The sequence below is a fragment of the Eupeodes corollae genome, chromosome 1 (assembly GCF_945859685.1).
Source record: "Eupeodes corollae chromosome 1, idEupCoro1.1, whole genome shotgun sequence".
NCBI classification, from domain to species: domain Eukaryota; kingdom Metazoa; phylum Arthropoda; class Insecta; order Diptera; family Syrphidae; genus Eupeodes; species Eupeodes corollae.
The window spans coordinates 310,538,647-310,557,001 of NC_079147.1; the positions used below are offsets into that span (position 1 = coordinate 310,538,647).

Genomic DNA, 18,355 nt, shown 5'->3' on the forward strand with positions numbered 1-18,355 from the left:
GTTTAGAGTATTTTTTCGATTTATTTTGTTTTCTTATCTCTAGAAAAGTACAAAATGTTTCTAACGTATTCACATAATATTTTGTTTATATCTTAAAACGAAAAGTTTTGTTATACATATGTCAAAGTTTGATTTACTATTCGTGACCTTATAGCTTACTAAAGAATGAAATCAATGGCAAATAATATGAATTATTATAATTGCAGATTATTTCGTGCTCGAAATTTATTTATATAACAATTTTTCGTTGGCTTTTTATATCTACGATTTTCTTACATTATGAACACGCGCATAGCGAATATTATTACGAATTTCATTTGATTTTTTCTTAAAACTATCCGAGTATCAAGTTATGTTTCTAATAAAACGAATATTTATCTTATGGGTCAACGAAAGATATCATAATGTATCTAGTGCCGTTAGTCACTTTAAGGCCTTCATGGAAATGCGTCAAACGACCTGGATGTAAAAGCATCCAACCCATTTTCGTTGCTGTGATAGAACAATTATATCTCAGGAAGTTGCATCCACCACCCTCGTAATCTACTCCTGCACGATTTAAGGCAATATTAATAGTATATGTTGATGAATCATGATGTGGCCTCAATGAAGGCTGTTCATCTGGTCGATAACGTACGACGAAATTCATCAAAGAGCGAGGTGGCTAAATAATGAAAATTCTGATAAGAACACAAAAACAAGATGCTGATAATTTGTGTACATACGTTATGGAAGTATCCAATGAAGATAGATTCTTGCAATGGACGCACAAATAGGTCCAGAAATTTAAGCCACACTCCATCCAAACCGACCTGTTTCATGTGGATGTCTCGAGTTGGTACTGCTTCGTAACCTCCCTCCAATCGAGCATCCTTAAATTTTATTCAATCAAATAAAAATTCACAAACGAATTTAATTACAATATTGATTTACCTTGTTGCTACCATCAGACCATTTTCCATAGTTTTCCACAATAGCTACCAAATCTTGGCAGAATCGTTCTGTTCCAATTCTTAGCCAGAAGACATCGGGGCATGGCTGTAAATGAGTTCTGTTTGGTTTCAGTTGCTCATAGTATTCTGGGTGAATGTAACGTTGTTCCCAATCTTTTTGGTTTGTAAATAATGTGTAAAAGTCAGGACGAGCAACGGTTGTGTCAAAATTGTCGCAGTTCACCAAATGAGCATAGTCTCTATCATTGATTATGTACATAAAGACTCCCTGTTAAAAAGTTAGAAAATAAATGAAATGTTTTACGAAATATTATTTAACTTACCTCGTTGCGCAAATTTTCGCACAGAGCCATATCTGCATCCAAAACTTTGTGGTCGAAATTGAGTTTCTTGAAAATGTCTTTCTTGATAAGATAACAACTTGAAATGTAAGGAACGTTCCACATGCCACTTTAATAAAAAAAATAACATTAATTTATATGTAAATCATTTTTACTTTTCGGAAATTTTGTGATGACTCAAGTCTTTATTTTTAATAAATGTTTTAAGGTTTTGAAAAATACGTTGTATTTAAAATTTGTTGTTCTGACTCGGAATCCGAACTCCGTTTAATCGTTTTTAACAACATTGAGATACTGAAAAAAAATGATGTGATAATCTTGTTTATACGAAGAATTCGTTGTAAAAAATATGAATTTTGCGGTTAAAACCGTTTCAACATAATTGTTACAGAGGTCGTTCAAAGTTATTGTAGGACAAATAAAGCCACACAAGTTATGAGGATCTTTAAAAAGGCGAATAAGATACTGGGAATGTTTAAACGGAATATTAAAGACAGAGATTATAGATTTGGAACATTTTTAATAATTTTATTAAACAATTATCATGAATTTAAAAGAGTAATATAATTTTCCTTGAATTTTAAAAAGCTGTATCTCAAGGATCTGCAGGATAACCATGGATAATTCACGCTGCTCCATAAAGTTTGAAAACAACTAACAGAGCCTTTCGATGTCAAAAAAGGTTTTAGACAAGGTGATGCGCTGTCATGTGATGTTTTTTAACATCGTGCTTGAAAGAATAGTGCAGAGCTCACACTTCAACACTAGAGGCACTATCTTTCAAAAGTCTGTCCAATTACTAGCATATGCTGATAACATTGACATTATCGGAAGAACTCAGCGTGATGTCAATGGGGCTTTTGTGAGTATTTAGGCAGAGGCCGCAAAAATGGGTTTAACCGTCTACCTAGGATCCACTGTAAACAAAGATGGCTGGGTCACGTAGAGCGCATGGAAACCAATGCTCTGGCCCGGAAAGTCTTCGAATCTACACCCACAGGACAGCGCAGTAGAGAAAGTCCGCGGATCAGATGGCGCGCATAAGTGGAAAGTGACCTCACCAAACTTGGAGCGCGAAACTGGAGACATCTAGCTAGGGACCGAGCTAGATGGAGAAGTTTGTTGGGTGAGGCCCTAGTTCACACACGACTGTAGCGCCACCTTTAGTAAGTAAGTAAGTATCTCAAGAACTTGAGGCGATAGAATGATTTTGAAGTCAAATTTAAAATAAAGTCATCAAAAACCTTAGAAAAAGATAATTAAGAAGCCTGGCAGACGACGAAAAAATCTTTCCGAAGTATTTTTTTAATTTGAATTTATAAGAACGATACATCTATTGATACGGAAAACAAATGGACTCAGTCAAAAGACGAAGTTGCTTCTTTGAAATAATTTTCTAAAAGCATTATTACATTCCTGAGAGGTTTAAAATTTCCAAAGCCCCATAGTATGAAATAGTTTGGAATTCTTAACGAGCCCCAATACTAGTATTTGACAGCCCTTAAAGTCAGGCAATCAAATTATAAGAGAATCCAAAGTCAAATTACCACCCTAGCTAGACGCCAGCTATAAAAACTGTAATGGTAAGAATTATAGCCAATTTTAAATAACATTAAAAATAGTCAAAAACGCAATGCGGATGGTTGAAAAACCTCCTTGTAAAATAAACGGTATTTACATTTCAATATTACCTTTTATTTTGAAATATATTCAATGTTAAAAAAAAAAACTATCTTAATATAAACAAATTGTACTTGGCCAGGCAATTGCAATTGCGAAGCATATTAAGGTATCTTGTTACGTATGCTCATAAAGTCATGACCATTGCACTTTGTACGTGCATCTGCTTCTTTCAAGAGTCGCCACTAAATCAAATCACATCAAATCAAACTCCCTACTCAGTCTCTTTAAACAATAATAATTGAATTTATATGTGGCGTGAAAATTAAATCAAAATGCGAGCCCATTAGTCGACGACCACTGCGAGACCAGCACAACGCAAAACAAAATAACCACACCAAACAACCCTATACTAAAATAACGAAGGAGACGGTCAACGAACATTCAAAACCAGATTCTCGAGTGTGGGCGAAATTAGTAACAACCTTTTAGTAGATGTGAGATGCTCGCTCCGAGCTGCCTATTAGAGGTGGATAGAAAAGCATTTATCGGTTGAAAAAAAGAATAATCCTAGTTGCAAAAAAAAAGAAAACAATAATAAAAAATAACCTGCATTCAAAATGAAATACTATTTAATTATACTTGTTTTTGTGGGACTGCTAGCAAACAACAATTCAATTGCTCAGAGTAGGTCCAAAGTGCTTAAGTAGTGCAGTATTCATTATTCGAATCGTATTTTTAATTGTACAGGATCCGTCGGTGGAAGAGGGATCTTACGGCGAAATTATACCGGAAAAAAGCCAGTGTTAATTCAGCACCGCACACAAGACGCAGTGAATTATTACGACCATGAGAATGTGAGAACTTTGAAGTTCTGATATTGACAGACTCGTTAACTTATTTTCTTTTAGGGTGCAAAAATTATAAAATCCTCTCATTTTGAATTAGACTACACACTTGGCAGGAAAATTACATTTTTCTGTATGGCACAGGGTAAGCATTTTCATTGTAACTAATGTCTGATGAGATTGGCAAATTGTTCAATTTTACAGGACAACCAAGGCCTACAATAACTTGGTTCAAGGATGGGGCTGAGCTTTACCAGCATCGATTCTTTCAGGTAACGACTTGAATTAGATTCATTTGAACAACTTATTAATAGGTTTCTTATATATATCCAGGTACATGAATCCATGGTTGATAGTGACATAATAAAATCGAAAATGGAAATAGACCCAACAACCCAAATGGATGCAGGTAAATTATAATTTCTCAGCAATAAACAAAATTTATACTTCTATGTAAAACTTTGTTTAGGATATTATGAGTGCCAAGCCGATAATATCTACGCCATTGATCGGAGAGGATTTCGAACTGATTACGTGATGATTAATTTTTAATTTTTGTAATACAATGTAGAGATTCAATTAGATAGCAATTTAATGCTTAAAGATAAACGAAAACCAAATTAAATCTTATTTTTTTGTTTAGTTGTAATAATAGTAATTTGGTCCATCAAGCTTGCCACACAACTTATTTTTATATGTTCTAGCTACAATTGGGGGGACACTATTACTGCGGTTCTGCAAGTGGCACAACACAAAACTCTTGCACAATTGGCTCAATTATTTAATTCAGGCAATATCATTTGCGAAGAACAGCGGGCTTAAGCGAAACCGAAACAATAATTCGTGGTAGTTGTTGAAATAAAAATAAACTAAACTATCTGTTTAAGTGTGTGCAAATGTATGTTTGAATTAAAGTGAGCCGGAAGGGGTGATGGTTGCCATTTAATCAAAGCAAAAAAAAAAACAATCACATACAGAGATTTTTTGTGCATTTGGATTAATTCCATTTATATTTCGAATTTGTCGGAGTTTGGTCCAAATCGAAAGTCGCGCAGTCTTTCTTTCTTCATAGTTTACTGCTGAGACCATAGCCTGCAGCTCTTCGAATTAACAAATTCAAAATTTGAGTTTAAAAAAATCAAAATGAATCTCAGGTTGGCAGTTTTCATTGGAGTCTTAGTGTTAACGTGTAATTTGTGCGAAGCTAGAAGAGGTCGAACAAGAGGAAGGACCAAATCGAGAGTTTGTTCATAAAAAGCGATAAGTTCTTAATTTGATTTATTTTTAAGTGTCATATTTGGTAGGTGCAAATTGGATTACCTATTACTGGAAAGTACAGAGATCCTGAATCGGATCAATACTACAACAACAATAATGTAAGAAAAATTAATAAAACAAAATAAGCGCGTGATTATTTTCACAAAATATATTTAAAGGGAGCTAAGATTTTGCAAGCGTCTCATTTTGATTATGAATATGTTTTGGGACACAAAATTGCTTTCCTCTGTGTGGCAAAGGGGAATCCAAGGCCTCATATAACCTGGTACAAGGATGGAACGGAGATATTTCAACATCTCTACATGCATGTAAGTCAAATATATTTTTGGTTTGAAATTTGACTTTGATTAAAAACAATTTGTCTTGACCAAGGTACATGAATGGAGAATCGGAGAGGACAGAGTCAAATCTAAAATTGAAATAGACCCTGCCACACAAATGGATGCAGGAGTGTACGAATGCACAGCAGATAATATGTATTCGATAGACAGAAGAAGTTTCAAAACTGATTTCTCTATTGCTTTTGATTAGTGATTTTTTTTTGCATTTGGAACAAATAACAGTTTTTAATAAAGTCGTGCCATAGGTATCCGCTCTTGTTTTTATTTTTGTTTTGCTTTAATTTTGTGCAGCTCTTATTTAAGTAATAAAAACAAAAAATACTCACAGTATATTTCCTTTTACAATGTCAACATAATCATGTGATCTGGCGTAGTATCCATCGTCTGATATGGCTCCCCAAAAGTTGCTCCATAGTTCATTGTCACGAGTGATAACTGCCGACATGAAATTCCTAAACACAAAAAATGGTATCAATTTTTGTAAAGTTGATGGATCAATTTATTTACCTGTTGTATGTCATAAGATGCTTTAGTAGACCAGGATCGTCAAGATGTACCTCGGCGTCAACAACAAACATATAATCACTGTCTTTCTGATTTGCTTGATTGCTGTGGGCATTTAAAAACAAATCCTATGAAATAAACCTTCGGATCTTTTATTTTTAAGATTCTACTTACACGGCTAATTTCCTGGCCTGCTTTTCATCAATCTCATCGGTGGAAACAATTAGTTTCGCAGTTAAATATTCCTTCTCATGAGCCACATAGAATGATTTCGACAATTCATTGTGGAATTCGACCTATGTACGGTAAAACATAGATAACTTTCTTTTAACGAATTCAAATCAGGATTTACTTACACCACTGTAAATCAAAAGATTGATTTTAGTTTTAGGATAATTCAAGTTTAGTACTTTCTCCAAGAATTCTTCATAGAATGGAACTGCTTTGGTGGCGAAAAGAGCTACAGTCACAATTGGCAGTTTTTCCAGCTATTAAAAGACAATCTTTAGAAATGAAACAATAAAACTTTCGTATACAAACACACATCTAATTCCTGTCTATTTTCCTCGCAAATTATACATTTCTCGTTGAATGTGCCCGCAAGGTAATTTCCAAAAGCATTCAATTCAATTTTACTTGGTCCATTGCCATGTATAACGCTTGGAGTTGTCAAGAAGTCGATATTTTGCAAGACACCAGCTCCGGTTTTAACATTCACATCCAATTTAACATCGTCCTTAGCACCATTCAAGTTTTGAAAAATCTTTGATTCAACATCTAATTTAATGCCAAGGTGTTCTCTAAGATCAGGATTCAAAAACTGTTTTGTGTAGAATAGTTGATCATCGTCGGTATCTTCGATTGGGCGCTTAATCAATTCATAGATATTGCGAGCGTAACCTACAAATTTAATTTTTTTCCTAGAAATTAACTTTTTTTTAAACAAATATGATCTTACCTATAAACATTCCAGAGTTCAGGAAACGAGATGCTTTTAAAGAAACAGTAGGGTATTCTGATGCAAGACTCTTATCGGGCCAGCAAAACTTTTCGGCGGAGAATACAATTTTAGCATCCATTTCTTTAAATTTCTTATGAATTTCGTCTAAAGTGGACGTGAAGATTACATCATAGCTAAAAGAAATAAATGCATTTACAAAAAATTGCTTAAATTTGTATATTAAACTTTGTCCATATAAATTATTGGTATTAAATTATTTCTTACTTATATCTGATATTTCAGAATTATAGGATCTTAAAAATATAACGAATAATACAGATCCATTCAATTCGAGGTATCAAGTCGGTAGTGCTTCCTTTTGATACCTGTCAACTTGGGGTTTCGAGTTTTTGAATTAAAAAACCATTTAGTCATAAGTGTGTAGATGGTTTTTGAATTAAAAAAATTAATTCATAACTTAGTTAGTGACTAAAGTCATTAGTACGTTAAGGACTCATGAATTTAAAAAAATAATTCGTGAGCTAATTGGTAGATTGGAAATTATTCAGCTTAATTTGACTACATAATCATTCAATTATCAACGAAAGTAAAGGGTGTTATTTTAGCTATCACCTTTTTGGTAACATTGGTTTAAGAAGCTGACGCACGTTTCGTGTTTTGTTTTACTGTCAAACATCTTCAGTTTGGTCTATAATTTAACCATGAATCGTCTTACAAACGAATATTGCTTCCAAAATATTGAATCTTATTATCAATATGCGTGTTTTCAAGCTTTTGCAAAGCATAGATTGATCGTGCTAGCTGAAACAATTTCCACGTTATAATTTTTCTTATTAGAATTTAACCATTAGCTCATGAATTATATTGTTTTAGATTATAAGCCATTAACTTTCTCATGACTTATTTTTTTTTAACCAATAAGTCACTAACTGACTCAAGCTTTTGCAAGTCTGTCAAGCAGCTGTACTTGATCACTTGATCACACTGAGCAGAAAAGTGTTTGTCGTTTATTAAAAAACGTCTGAACTGACTTACACTTATCCTGAACCAGATTGTAGATTTTTAAAAACTGTCATTAATCCTTTATATTTTGTTAACAAATAAAATTAAACTTTGTCAGGCTTTGTTTTTTATTTAAATTGCGTTGTATTTTTATATATAACAGTACTGTGCAAAACTTTTGCAACTATCACCGCCTATGTTAAAAACGAACATTCATAACACATAAAAGTTGTCCCAATCAAATTATTTGTATTGCTTTCGACTTTTTAATGTGTAACCTTATTGTTCATAATCTTAAAGCATTGATCCACAGGCAAATTCTACAAATGCACTACTTTTACAAAAAAAAAATTGATTTCGGCTGTGCAAAAAATTTGCAACTAGTGGCCAATTCTCTTTTCGTCTCAATTTTACAACACTTAATCTGATTTATTTTGAGGTTGGTAAGTTTATACTTGCTTGATTTGTTTAGTTAGTTTTAGGGGACTTTGATCGATAAAACGTTTTTTAAGATGAATTCTTTTTAAATTGAAAAAAAGATTTAGTTTTAAAAATTGCGGCAAACAAATATTATAAAAAATAAAATCCAGAATTTTAAGTGCTTTCAAAAAAAGAACATCACAAAAAGAAATTTCAAAGAGGTATTCCATTCAAAAATCGACTATTTGTTGAAGCATTAAAAGTGGAAATGGGTTATGCCATCAAACAGGAGGAAGGTCTGGAAGCACCACACCAAAAGATGATTAAAAATTACAAATTTCTTCTTTGGTCTGGGACTGCTTCTATGGCCAAGAATTTGGGCCAATTCGACAAGTGAAGGGCATAATGAAGTCTGAAGACTATGTAGACATCGTTTGTAGCACCATTCTGTCTATGCCCATCGGGAAATTAACGTTTCAACACAGCCGTTTAAAAATAAAATAAAAGGTTATTTACTTTTTTGTGAAGAGTGTTAATTTTGTTTCCACCAATTATAACGTAATATCAAAAACGTTCAGCAAACTAAAGAAATAATTTTGCTGTTTGATATTCTAAACAATTTTTTTTTAATGAAAAATGTTGGAATTTCTAGATCCAAATGTTTTGTACAGTATTTAATTAAAATAGGATATTAATCCAATAATTTAATAAATAATATTTTAATAACCTTTATAAAATTCTGTTTTGAACAATTCCCCTAATTGTTTTTATTTTCTTTTTTTGGATATCAGACGCACGACGTTTTTTCCATGACAGTTTTCATAAACCTGCACTGTATTACACTATACTAAACTGGAATTTTCTGGTTGACCAAACCTTAATAAAATTGAAAGCGAGGAATGTGTTAAAATTACAAAAATAACGTAAAAGCTGTTACAAAAATTTGAAGATGATGGAAATCAAAAATATTACTGCTGCATAAGTTAGTATTGCTGATTACAAATATATGTTATTTTGCTTGTTATATGTTGCTTACATGTTATATCTCCCTTTTTCGGTAGAAGATGTGGTTCTAACAAGACTTGAAAACAAGTCACACAACACGACAATTAAGACTTTTTAACACTGTTCGTTTTTTTTGAGGGGCTACGCCATGTTCGGACGAATAATCCTAACGGCATTTAAAACCAATATAACTCAAGTTATACTGAATGGGTAAAAATTATCTCAAACGAATCGCATGCTACGAATATTCTCGTGGTTGCCATTCGAATAATATTCGGCAGGTTCAGACAACATAATGGACTTCGCTTGTAGTCAACGTAAAAGTAAGAAAAGGCAGGTAGTTAATTTGCACAAAACTTCAAATAAAATTGGGCACTAAATGAATCAGCTGACAAATTGATATACATAAGTAGACTTGATTGTAAGAAACATTTTTTTTGGCTTACTTTATTGGATACTAATCTGATCTAAAAATTTAATCTACTAATCAGATATTTAAAACTTTCCTTACCGTCAAGTGATCTGAGCCTACCCAATAATTTGCACTCTCAATGTCAAAATACACGTTTATCAAAAATGTATCGCTGTGTTTTATTTAGCTTTAATTTTGAAACCGAAAAATGGATGACCCTATACATCAGCACCGATAAAGTTGAATTGGCTGTTTTTTGTCGTGCGATTTTTGTATAAACATTTGTATTTACCATTCAATATTGAACTTCGAGATAAGATTCTAAGGGTTTATTAAAGCTCCAACATAATCAAAGCCATAGATTACGTCAGTTTAAGTTCAATACCTAGAAGTAAATAAAAGGCGCGAAACATAAGGTTCTTGGGCGCAAGAAATCACTTTCGAGCTTAGGGTCGTTAAATCAAATCTTCAAATAAATAATAAAGCCAGACTTTTTTGATCTTCCTACCATTAAATGATCCTATTTTAAAAATAAATAAATTGGGTGGCGCAACAGTCCGTTGTGAACCAGCGCCTAGTGACTTACAACTCTCAACCATTCCTGTGTGCGAGTACTGTTGTCAGAAATAGAAGGGACCTACAATTTCAGGCCGAATCCGAACGGCTAATTTGAGAAAGCACTTTTTCATGACAAGATTTACTCTTGAAGGATTTGTCAATTCCTCGCAAGAGGCAGTACCCGCGCAAATTAATTTGTTTAAATTAAGGTGGCACAGGCAGGGATTGAATCCAAGACCCCTTGCATGACGCACTAACCATCATGCCACGGGTACTACAATGATCTTATTTGAGTCAACTTTTAAAAAACGAATACAACTACACTCATTTCTATTAGAATCATAATATATAAATATGTATATTCTTAAAGCATACCTATCCGTAAACATAATGATTGTATTGTTGTCATCCTTGAATGGAGCAACAGCTTCTTTCAAAAGATTAATCTTAAAACCACCCCCTGGGCCACTCATGTCTCCACCTTTCCATTCCATACCCATTCCAAGTGGTGTAACCTAAAAAAAAGTATATTATAATTAAAATTAAATTCTTCTTGCATAAATTTAATAAGAATCCTAATCTATATGGTTCAAATTTTATCTGTCACATAGTTATTCTAGAACAACTTAGTAAAAGAGCCATCGTGATCACACACTCCTACTGATAAGAAATATTTTAATCTTGCTCCTCTTCTCGCATAGGTCAAACTATGGTTGATGCCATATTATCATTATCATTCCACAAAAGCAATTCGAAAACTTTATTTTGAAAACCATGTTCTATTTTTCAAACAAAACCATAGTATTGTACGCAAAACAATAATTTGGTCACGTAATACTGTCGGGATTTTTTAATCTTTAAAAAACTCATAAGTGACCGGATATGGATGAGTTTAAATACGTATTCCAGATGTTGTACAACATCTGGCTGCGTAGTGCATCATCACAATCATTCCATTCCATGCACTGGAAAAAAACTTAAACTGTTTGTATATGTACATATATTTGGAAACTGATGCCGGGGAATTAAATATGTAAAAAAGCTAAGATATTTATGTTAATTTAGAAAGGGTCAAGAAACTTTACTTTATAGGTAACTGTTCTAGTTTAATTTATTCTATGATATGGACCATTATCATATTGAATTTTTTGATTTTTAACTTATCTTATTTATTTTTGTTTGAAGCTCATAAATATGTATTCTAAAATATTCATTTTCAGGAGTTAATAAATCAGATGACTGAGTTCAACTATGGACAATAAAATGCTTTAATATAAAATATGGGATTGTGATGTGGATTATAGAGCTTTAGGTTTATTAAGTGCCAAACTTTAATATCAAAGGCGCCCATTTACTTACCTCAAAGTTGTTGATTTTTGCTGATCGAAAATAACGATGATACCCATCATTTCTCTCTGTGGCAACAGTGAACACTTTGATGGATTCCAGACCTAGAAGGAAAAATATGAAAAAGAAAAAACAACATAGAGGGAATTCAATTTTATGGGACAGAGAAGTAACCAGATGGAGACGGAGACGCTTTTGAGTTCGCTGAAATCTGAATGCTAGCTGCTATTTAATTGCATACTCAAGCAATGTGTTTTTTAATTTAGCCAATTTATCAGCGGCACATGCATTGAAAGGATAGAGTAGGTATGCGAGTAGAGAAATGAGATCATGTTTTGCATTCTCTTCTGGAACGGACGTTCAACAAAATGTTTAGTTTCGTGTACAAACACAAACTGCGCCCCCATCTCTCATGAGTCGATTTATAATTATTGTTTATACAAAATAAAATCACAAATAGATTTCTAGTCTAGATCTGGATAGAACATTAAAATATATGAACATAGATATTTGTAGGTAGAAACTACAATTACAAATTTAAAGAATATTTTAGTTAGGAAGTATGAACTCACCAGATTTTGCTTCCTTGGAGCAAGTTGGATTACTTGTTGCAATGATAAAAATGCACAGTACACTCAGTTGGATATTGATTTTTCCCATGGTTTAATAATTTACTTCTATTTTTTATAAAATACAAGATATCTACAAAAAGGTTTTTAATATCAAATTACAAAATTTTAATTTCTCATGTTTATTGTGATAAAACAAAAGGAAAAACAAAACACTTTAAAAAACCAAGCCGGGAACGAGCCACGAACAACTACAACCTAGCGAAACGAGCTCAAGAGTTCGATTGAAATTATTGTAAATGGAAATAACTCGAACTCACTTCACAGTTCACACAAAAATGGTTGCCAAGAAATTATTATATACCAGCGTTGCCGGAGTGGCACCTTTGTGCACTTTTTAATTTAAATGGCACTGCGGTACTTAAAAACTTAAACATTTTAAACTCATTCTAGGAAAATACATTTTCAAAAATAGAACTCGATTCAAAGTTTTCTCAGGATACAACAAGGTCTTGGATGGAATTAGAAAATATGGAAAGTGTTATCGACGAGCAAATGTTTTCAAATATATAAGAATTCATGATTGTATGTACTAAAAAGTTTTACCATGTAACAGTGCATCAGCTGAAAGGGTTTTTTTTAACATTAAAATATATAATAAATAATAAAGGATTTAACTTGCCAGCACTTTATACCACCTAAAGACTTATATTGGTAATTGTCAAATTTCTTGATGCATTTAATTATTTTTTGTTATGTCTCGTTGAATGAAGTTCTTTCATTTAATATATTTATTTCTATTATTTTATTGTTATTATTTGTTTAAAGTTTGAGATGCAACAAATAAAATTAAAAATCACACATAAAATGGTCCAACTTTTTTGTTGGCCTAAAATCACACATTCTGTTGTTAGCTTGGCACAAACAATTTTTTCCGGCAACGCTGTTATATACTATACAAAAAGTACTCATTTATTTTTCTTCCAATTTTATTTTCACTCAATAAGATTTGTTGGGATTCTATTTGCCACAAGATGGCAGTGCAAAATAATTTTAACGTATTCAATTTAAATTTAATGCTTTTTTTTAAATTATTAAATTGTGCTTTTCTCTTCACTTTTTAAAAATTAAATTCACTTATAAAAAATATTAGGCGATTTAATTAATCGCAGCACATGAAAATAAATTTCTGCCAGAGAGTTTTGAAAATTGTTTATGTCACGAATATGTCTGTGCATAAGCTATAAAGGGCTAAATTAACGCTTTTAGTTAAAATAAATTGTTAGTCATTTTCAAATAGGTATGTTAAATTTGACTTCATGGGCATAGATAATTTATATTTAGATTTTTTTAATTGAATGGATCTTTTACTTCTTGTTTTCATTTCAAAATTGACAACAAATGGCAGTTAACAATTCAACAGTCAACTTCCTAATTGAAATATGGACCTGGAATATTTTGGTAAACATAATGGACTTCACTTGCAGTCAACTGCATACTTTGAACGCAAAGTAAGAGAAAGATGTTATTAATTTCAATGTTGAAATTTTACTTGAAGAAAGAAAGAGCAATTATTATTTTTAAATAAAATTCCTTACACAAGTTAAAAGTCTACCATAATTTCTGTTTTCTTTTGTAAAGTCCGTTTTCCTTTTCCAATATGACAAAGAACACTTTTACACAAAATTTTAAAAACAAATATTACAGCACCTAAATACATAAATCATAGAGTTATAAAGCTAAGCTTCCAATTGAATGAAAAAGCATGATCAGCTGGCATACAGACATAAGTAGACTTGACTTGATATTAAGGAAGATTTTTGACTAACTTTCCATCAACCTTCCAATCTAGTATAGTTGCCTTAACTGGCACGTTTGGGACAAACTAACAATCGCTATTTGTAAATTGTTGCTAATGCAAGGCGCTATGAAGAAGGCAAACACCACGTGTCAGGTCACGAAAAACATCTGGCCAACACTAGATTTAAAGCGTTCATCTTGCTACCTCTATAAGCAGATCGCATATAAGCTCGATAATAGATGTCATAAAACCGGATACTGTCTATTAGGAAAGCACGCCAAGCAGTTAGGCGTATTCTCTATTGACTTTTGCAGAAACTGTTTGGACGAGGAAGGGGAGGAAACAGTTCTTCACCTTCTCTGTACATGCCCTGCTCTAGCTCGAAAACGCAAGAATTACCTGAGAGAATTCTTCTATAACCATCTAAATCATATCAGCATAATGAGCCTCTCAAGTTTCGTAAAGGACTCAAACTGGTTCCATTGAGCTTAAAAGGAAGCCTCAAGATTCATGTGGTATCACACTGGGCCATTAAACTGGTTTAAGTGTGTCCGTTTCCATCATGGACATCCATTTTAACCTAACCTCTGTAACAGTAAATTATGTTTACTTTAAGGCTAATGGCAATGATATACCATTTTTTATTATACCTGTAGGCTTTTCCTATCTGACTGTAGGTAGCATATAATTCTTGAGCTTGAGAAAAAAAATAGGTTTTAAAGAGTTATGGTTAAATGTGAACAGATTAATTGAAAACAAATATTGAATTACAAATATTGGTCAACTTACAGGACCAGGAACGTAATTAAAACTATAACATTTTAGTAAACTTTCAAAACTCACCAGTCCACTTTTGTAGCACAAGTTAAGAATAATCACAAGCCTTTATGAAAGTTCGTATGCAAAACGACTATATTTACTTTTATTTTTACCCAAAAACATTGGAAATGGTATAATAAAAGTGTGTGGTTCGAATCGTAACTCACCTGGAATCGTAACTATTTGGCACTTCAACAATAATTTCAGGAATGATGCGATGACGTCATATTGGCAGGTTCCGACAACATAAGGGACTTCATTTGCAGTCAAGTTCATTATTTGAACGTGAATTTTGACCAAGGCAACTAGTTATTTTTTCAAGTGTCATGAATTTAAAATTCAGAACTTTACTTCACAAAACTCTACTTTAAGTTCGTAGTACAAAAACTACCAAAAACATTATTTTCTACAAACCACTCCTCAGGCAAGCTACAAGTCCATCACGATTTGTATTTTGTATTGTAAAGAAATATAACTTATTTCTTTTCCAATTTGACAAGGAACCCTTTTACAGAAAACAATAAATGAAGTTGTGCAGAAAATAAATTAATTACAGAGTAATAATGGTCAGCTTTCAGTTGAATGAAGAGACATGATCAACTGTCATTTTGACAGAAGTAGACTTGATTTGATAATTAGAGAGACTTGACTAACTTTCCAATCAAACTTCCAATAAAGTTGCATTAATTGAAAGGCAATTTTTTGGCAGCTGGCCAATCAGATGCTAGAATCTTGTCTTACTTTCAAGTCCGTGCCTGCCCATTGTTAAAAGTAGTAACATACTTGATTTTAAGGAAAGACAAACTAACTCTGAACCAATTTAAAAATTCCAAAAAGGCTTCTACTAGGATAAGGCCACTGCGAATATTTATGCAGGAGTTTACAAGTCGATCTTCTTAAAACTTTTATATAAAATATCTAAAAGAGTGGAATATAGAATATCTAAACAACTGGAAACACTTTGACTGCTACAGAAAGAGCAAAAATAGATGCTTTGAAGGATTAAGGACTCTCAGGGCGTGAAATTGCAACGACACTTGCTGTAAGCAAATATATTGCTGATCTACAAAAATATGGGAACAATCAGAAAAGCTTCGAGGCAGAAACAAGAACATCATGAGAAAAGCAGTTTATTCTATGGCTTGTCTCAAATTCAACTCTACCATCGACTAAATGGGGGCTAACAGCTAGGTATCAGCCAAAAATAACAACGATGCAAAGGATAATAAAAAAAAGTGATACTTTCCAGAGAAGAAAACTAAAAAATAAACCTGTTTCGAGGCAACTGCAACTGTAGAGTTATACCAACTCCGAAATTGGGACCGTGTGATAAAATTTTCGAAAATAACGAATAACCAAAGCTCATTATCTGGTTAGAATGCTATGCAAGGGCGGATCCAGACCTTTCATCAGGGTGGGGGGTCACACACTTTGAAGAGTTTTTACTCACCGATTAAAAATGTGCTTTAATGTTTTATAAAGGATGCTAACAAAATTTAATAATTTTTAAAATGACAACTTTAGTTTTCAAATTATTTAGAACACTATTGTCCAGCAAGGTATGGTCTAACTATTTAATTTGGATGACTCATATGAAAGCATTCCAAGATTTCAACAGTTTTATAAATATGCCATATTTAAGAGCTAAAATGCAATAGCTTAGATGGTTTTTGGTGCATTTCTGCAGAAATGTAGGAAATTATTTTGAAACGCTGCCTTTTCCAAAAACAAAACATACTTTTCTTGTTTTCATTTCTATTAATGCGAAGAACACTGCAAAAATTTAAAAATCCAGAAAATTAGAGAGGATCTGATAAGTAAAAATGTCGGGCTTTTTTTGACGTAGTTTTTTCGAACTCAATTTCCGGGAGTCCCTTATTACCATCGTTATCAATATGCTTACTCGTATTTTGATCCTATAAAGGCGTCAAAAAAACATTTTTGATCATAAAAAATCATCATCAATTTGATCATTGACAAGAGCTTGCACAGAAAGAAGAATTTTGAAATCGTTCCATTAGTTCTCGAGAAAACATAAAAGCACAATAAAGGTTTTTTGTGAAGTACCCTTCTGGAGCAATAAGAAAATGTGTCTTTCTTGTAGAAAGAACACAACATTTAGAAAAAGTTTTAGATAAATCACATGTTTGAACTAAAAATTTGTTCGGGGACTGCTGTTATTTTTCGTATTAATAAAATGAAAAAAAAGGCCTTACACTAATCGGCTGAAAATCTTAATCAACACAATTGTTTGGACTAAAGGGGCCAGGAAAAACAGATAGACGGACGGAATCGGGGTACCCACTTTTTTCGACATCTCTATTGTTGTAATGTCATATTTGATTAAAAACTCTACTTCGAAATTGTTTACTGATGCAAAACTTGCTATATAGTTCCTATATGTAGAAAGTAAAAATCACTTCAATGTTCACTATTTATGTGTGTCAAAAATATGTATTGATAAAATTTAATTTAAGGAATTTAAAGGCAACTTAATATAAATTTGATGATCTCTTTTTCAAGGATTCTTCTTAAGAACATAAATATTTGCTCTTTTTCTTAGAAACAATTTTTATGAAAATAATTTAAACCATGACTTAAGTTTTTTCAAATTTTAAATTGAGCGAAAATCAAAATTTGAGTTTTTTTTGAGTTTGTTTTGACTTGTTGTTTTCATATACAAAAAATAAATAATTCAAAATATAACGCAGTACGATTAGTTTTGAATTGAAGGGAATTCCTACGAAAAAACAAACAAATTATCTCCCAAGGGGGGTCATGACCCCTATGCCCCCCTGGATCCGCCATTGATGCTGTGGGAAAGTGTTAAACTATTTATTAAACGTCCCTAAACCGAATGGTAATTAAAAAAAAAAACTCTCTGATAGAAAACAAATTAAAAACCTGTCTCTTTTTTATCTCATAAACTCTTTGTAATCTACCTTGGAGAAAATATGGTGAACAAAAATTAAGCACGATTCCTGTAGTAAATTTTATGGAAGGCGCCAGGACTGGATCCGGTTTGATTAGCGGATGATGATGAATAAATTACAGATTAAAAATTATACGTAAACTTCCAAAGTAAAACATTTAAAGTACAATTGAAAATAAGACTAAAATAAACGGTCAAGACTGCAACACACAACTTTTAACTCCTTTTGCGTCAATTGATTTACTATACTTTTATACTAATTTATAGGAAGTGTAGCCACCAAGAGAAAACGTGGAAAGTAATTTTATAATTTTCTGCTTCATTGATTATCGCAATCGCAACGAGGTACTCGTATATAGGTTTTTATTGATTTTCAATGTTGCAACTTGCAAGTAGCAAATGCGTGATTCATTCAAGTGCTTAAATAAAGTCTCATTATGAAAGCAACACACAAATTGTGCAATCATATTTCATTTGTAAAAGAAAACAAAGTTTAAATCAATAAAATAGAAGCTATTTAATTAGAAGAATTTGTGGAAACTGGAACAGAATAGAATTTCTTAGAAGAATTTCCCAAGAAATTATCATTATCTCCTCTCTGTCTCTACCTAGACCCTTGAAAAATTAAAGAAAAACAACTGTTA

The 18,355-nt window shown here is 32.4% G+C and overlaps 3 protein-coding genes across 3 annotated transcripts; 2 read left to right on the forward strand and 1 right to left on the reverse strand.

Moving 5' to 3' along the window:
• Position 1: 1 nt before the first annotated feature.
• Positions 2-12,437, reverse strand: LOC129942929 (procollagen-lysine,2-oxoglutarate 5-dioxygenase). The gene is made up of 13 exons (XM_056052084.1): positions 12,163-12,437; positions 11,603-11,694; positions 10,619-10,758; positions 6,844-7,019; positions 6,430-6,785; positions 6,242-6,373; positions 6,060-6,181; positions 5,889-5,990; positions 5,708-5,833; positions 1,277-1,403; positions 934-1,221; positions 726-872; positions 2-664 (listed from the first exon to the last, which is right to left on the reverse strand). The coding sequence occupies exons 1-13, from the start codon at positions 12,248-12,250 to the stop codon at positions 380-382; spliced, it is 2,181 nt and encodes a 726-aa protein (XP_055908059.1). The 5' UTR covers positions 12,251-12,437; the 3' UTR covers positions 2-379.
• LOC129942930 (immunoglobulin domain-containing protein oig-4) lies at positions 3,063-4,387 on the forward strand. The gene is made up of 6 exons (XM_056052085.1): positions 3,063-3,601; positions 3,665-3,771; positions 3,826-3,907; positions 3,967-4,034; positions 4,096-4,171; positions 4,232-4,387. Exons 1-6 carry the CDS (start codon positions 3,535-3,537, stop codon positions 4,312-4,314), a joined length of 483 nt encoding a protein of 160 aa, XP_055908060.1. The 5' UTR covers positions 3,063-3,534; the 3' UTR covers positions 4,315-4,387.
• Positions 4,744-5,641, forward strand: LOC129942931 (immunoglobulin domain-containing protein oig-4). The gene is made up of 4 exons (XM_056052087.1): positions 4,744-5,004; positions 5,067-5,138; positions 5,199-5,348; positions 5,413-5,641. Exons 1-4 carry the CDS (start codon positions 4,906-4,908, stop codon positions 5,569-5,571), a joined length of 480 nt encoding a protein of 159 aa, XP_055908062.1. The 5' UTR covers positions 4,744-4,905; the 3' UTR covers positions 5,572-5,641.
• Positions 12,438-18,355: the final 5,918 nt, after the last annotated feature.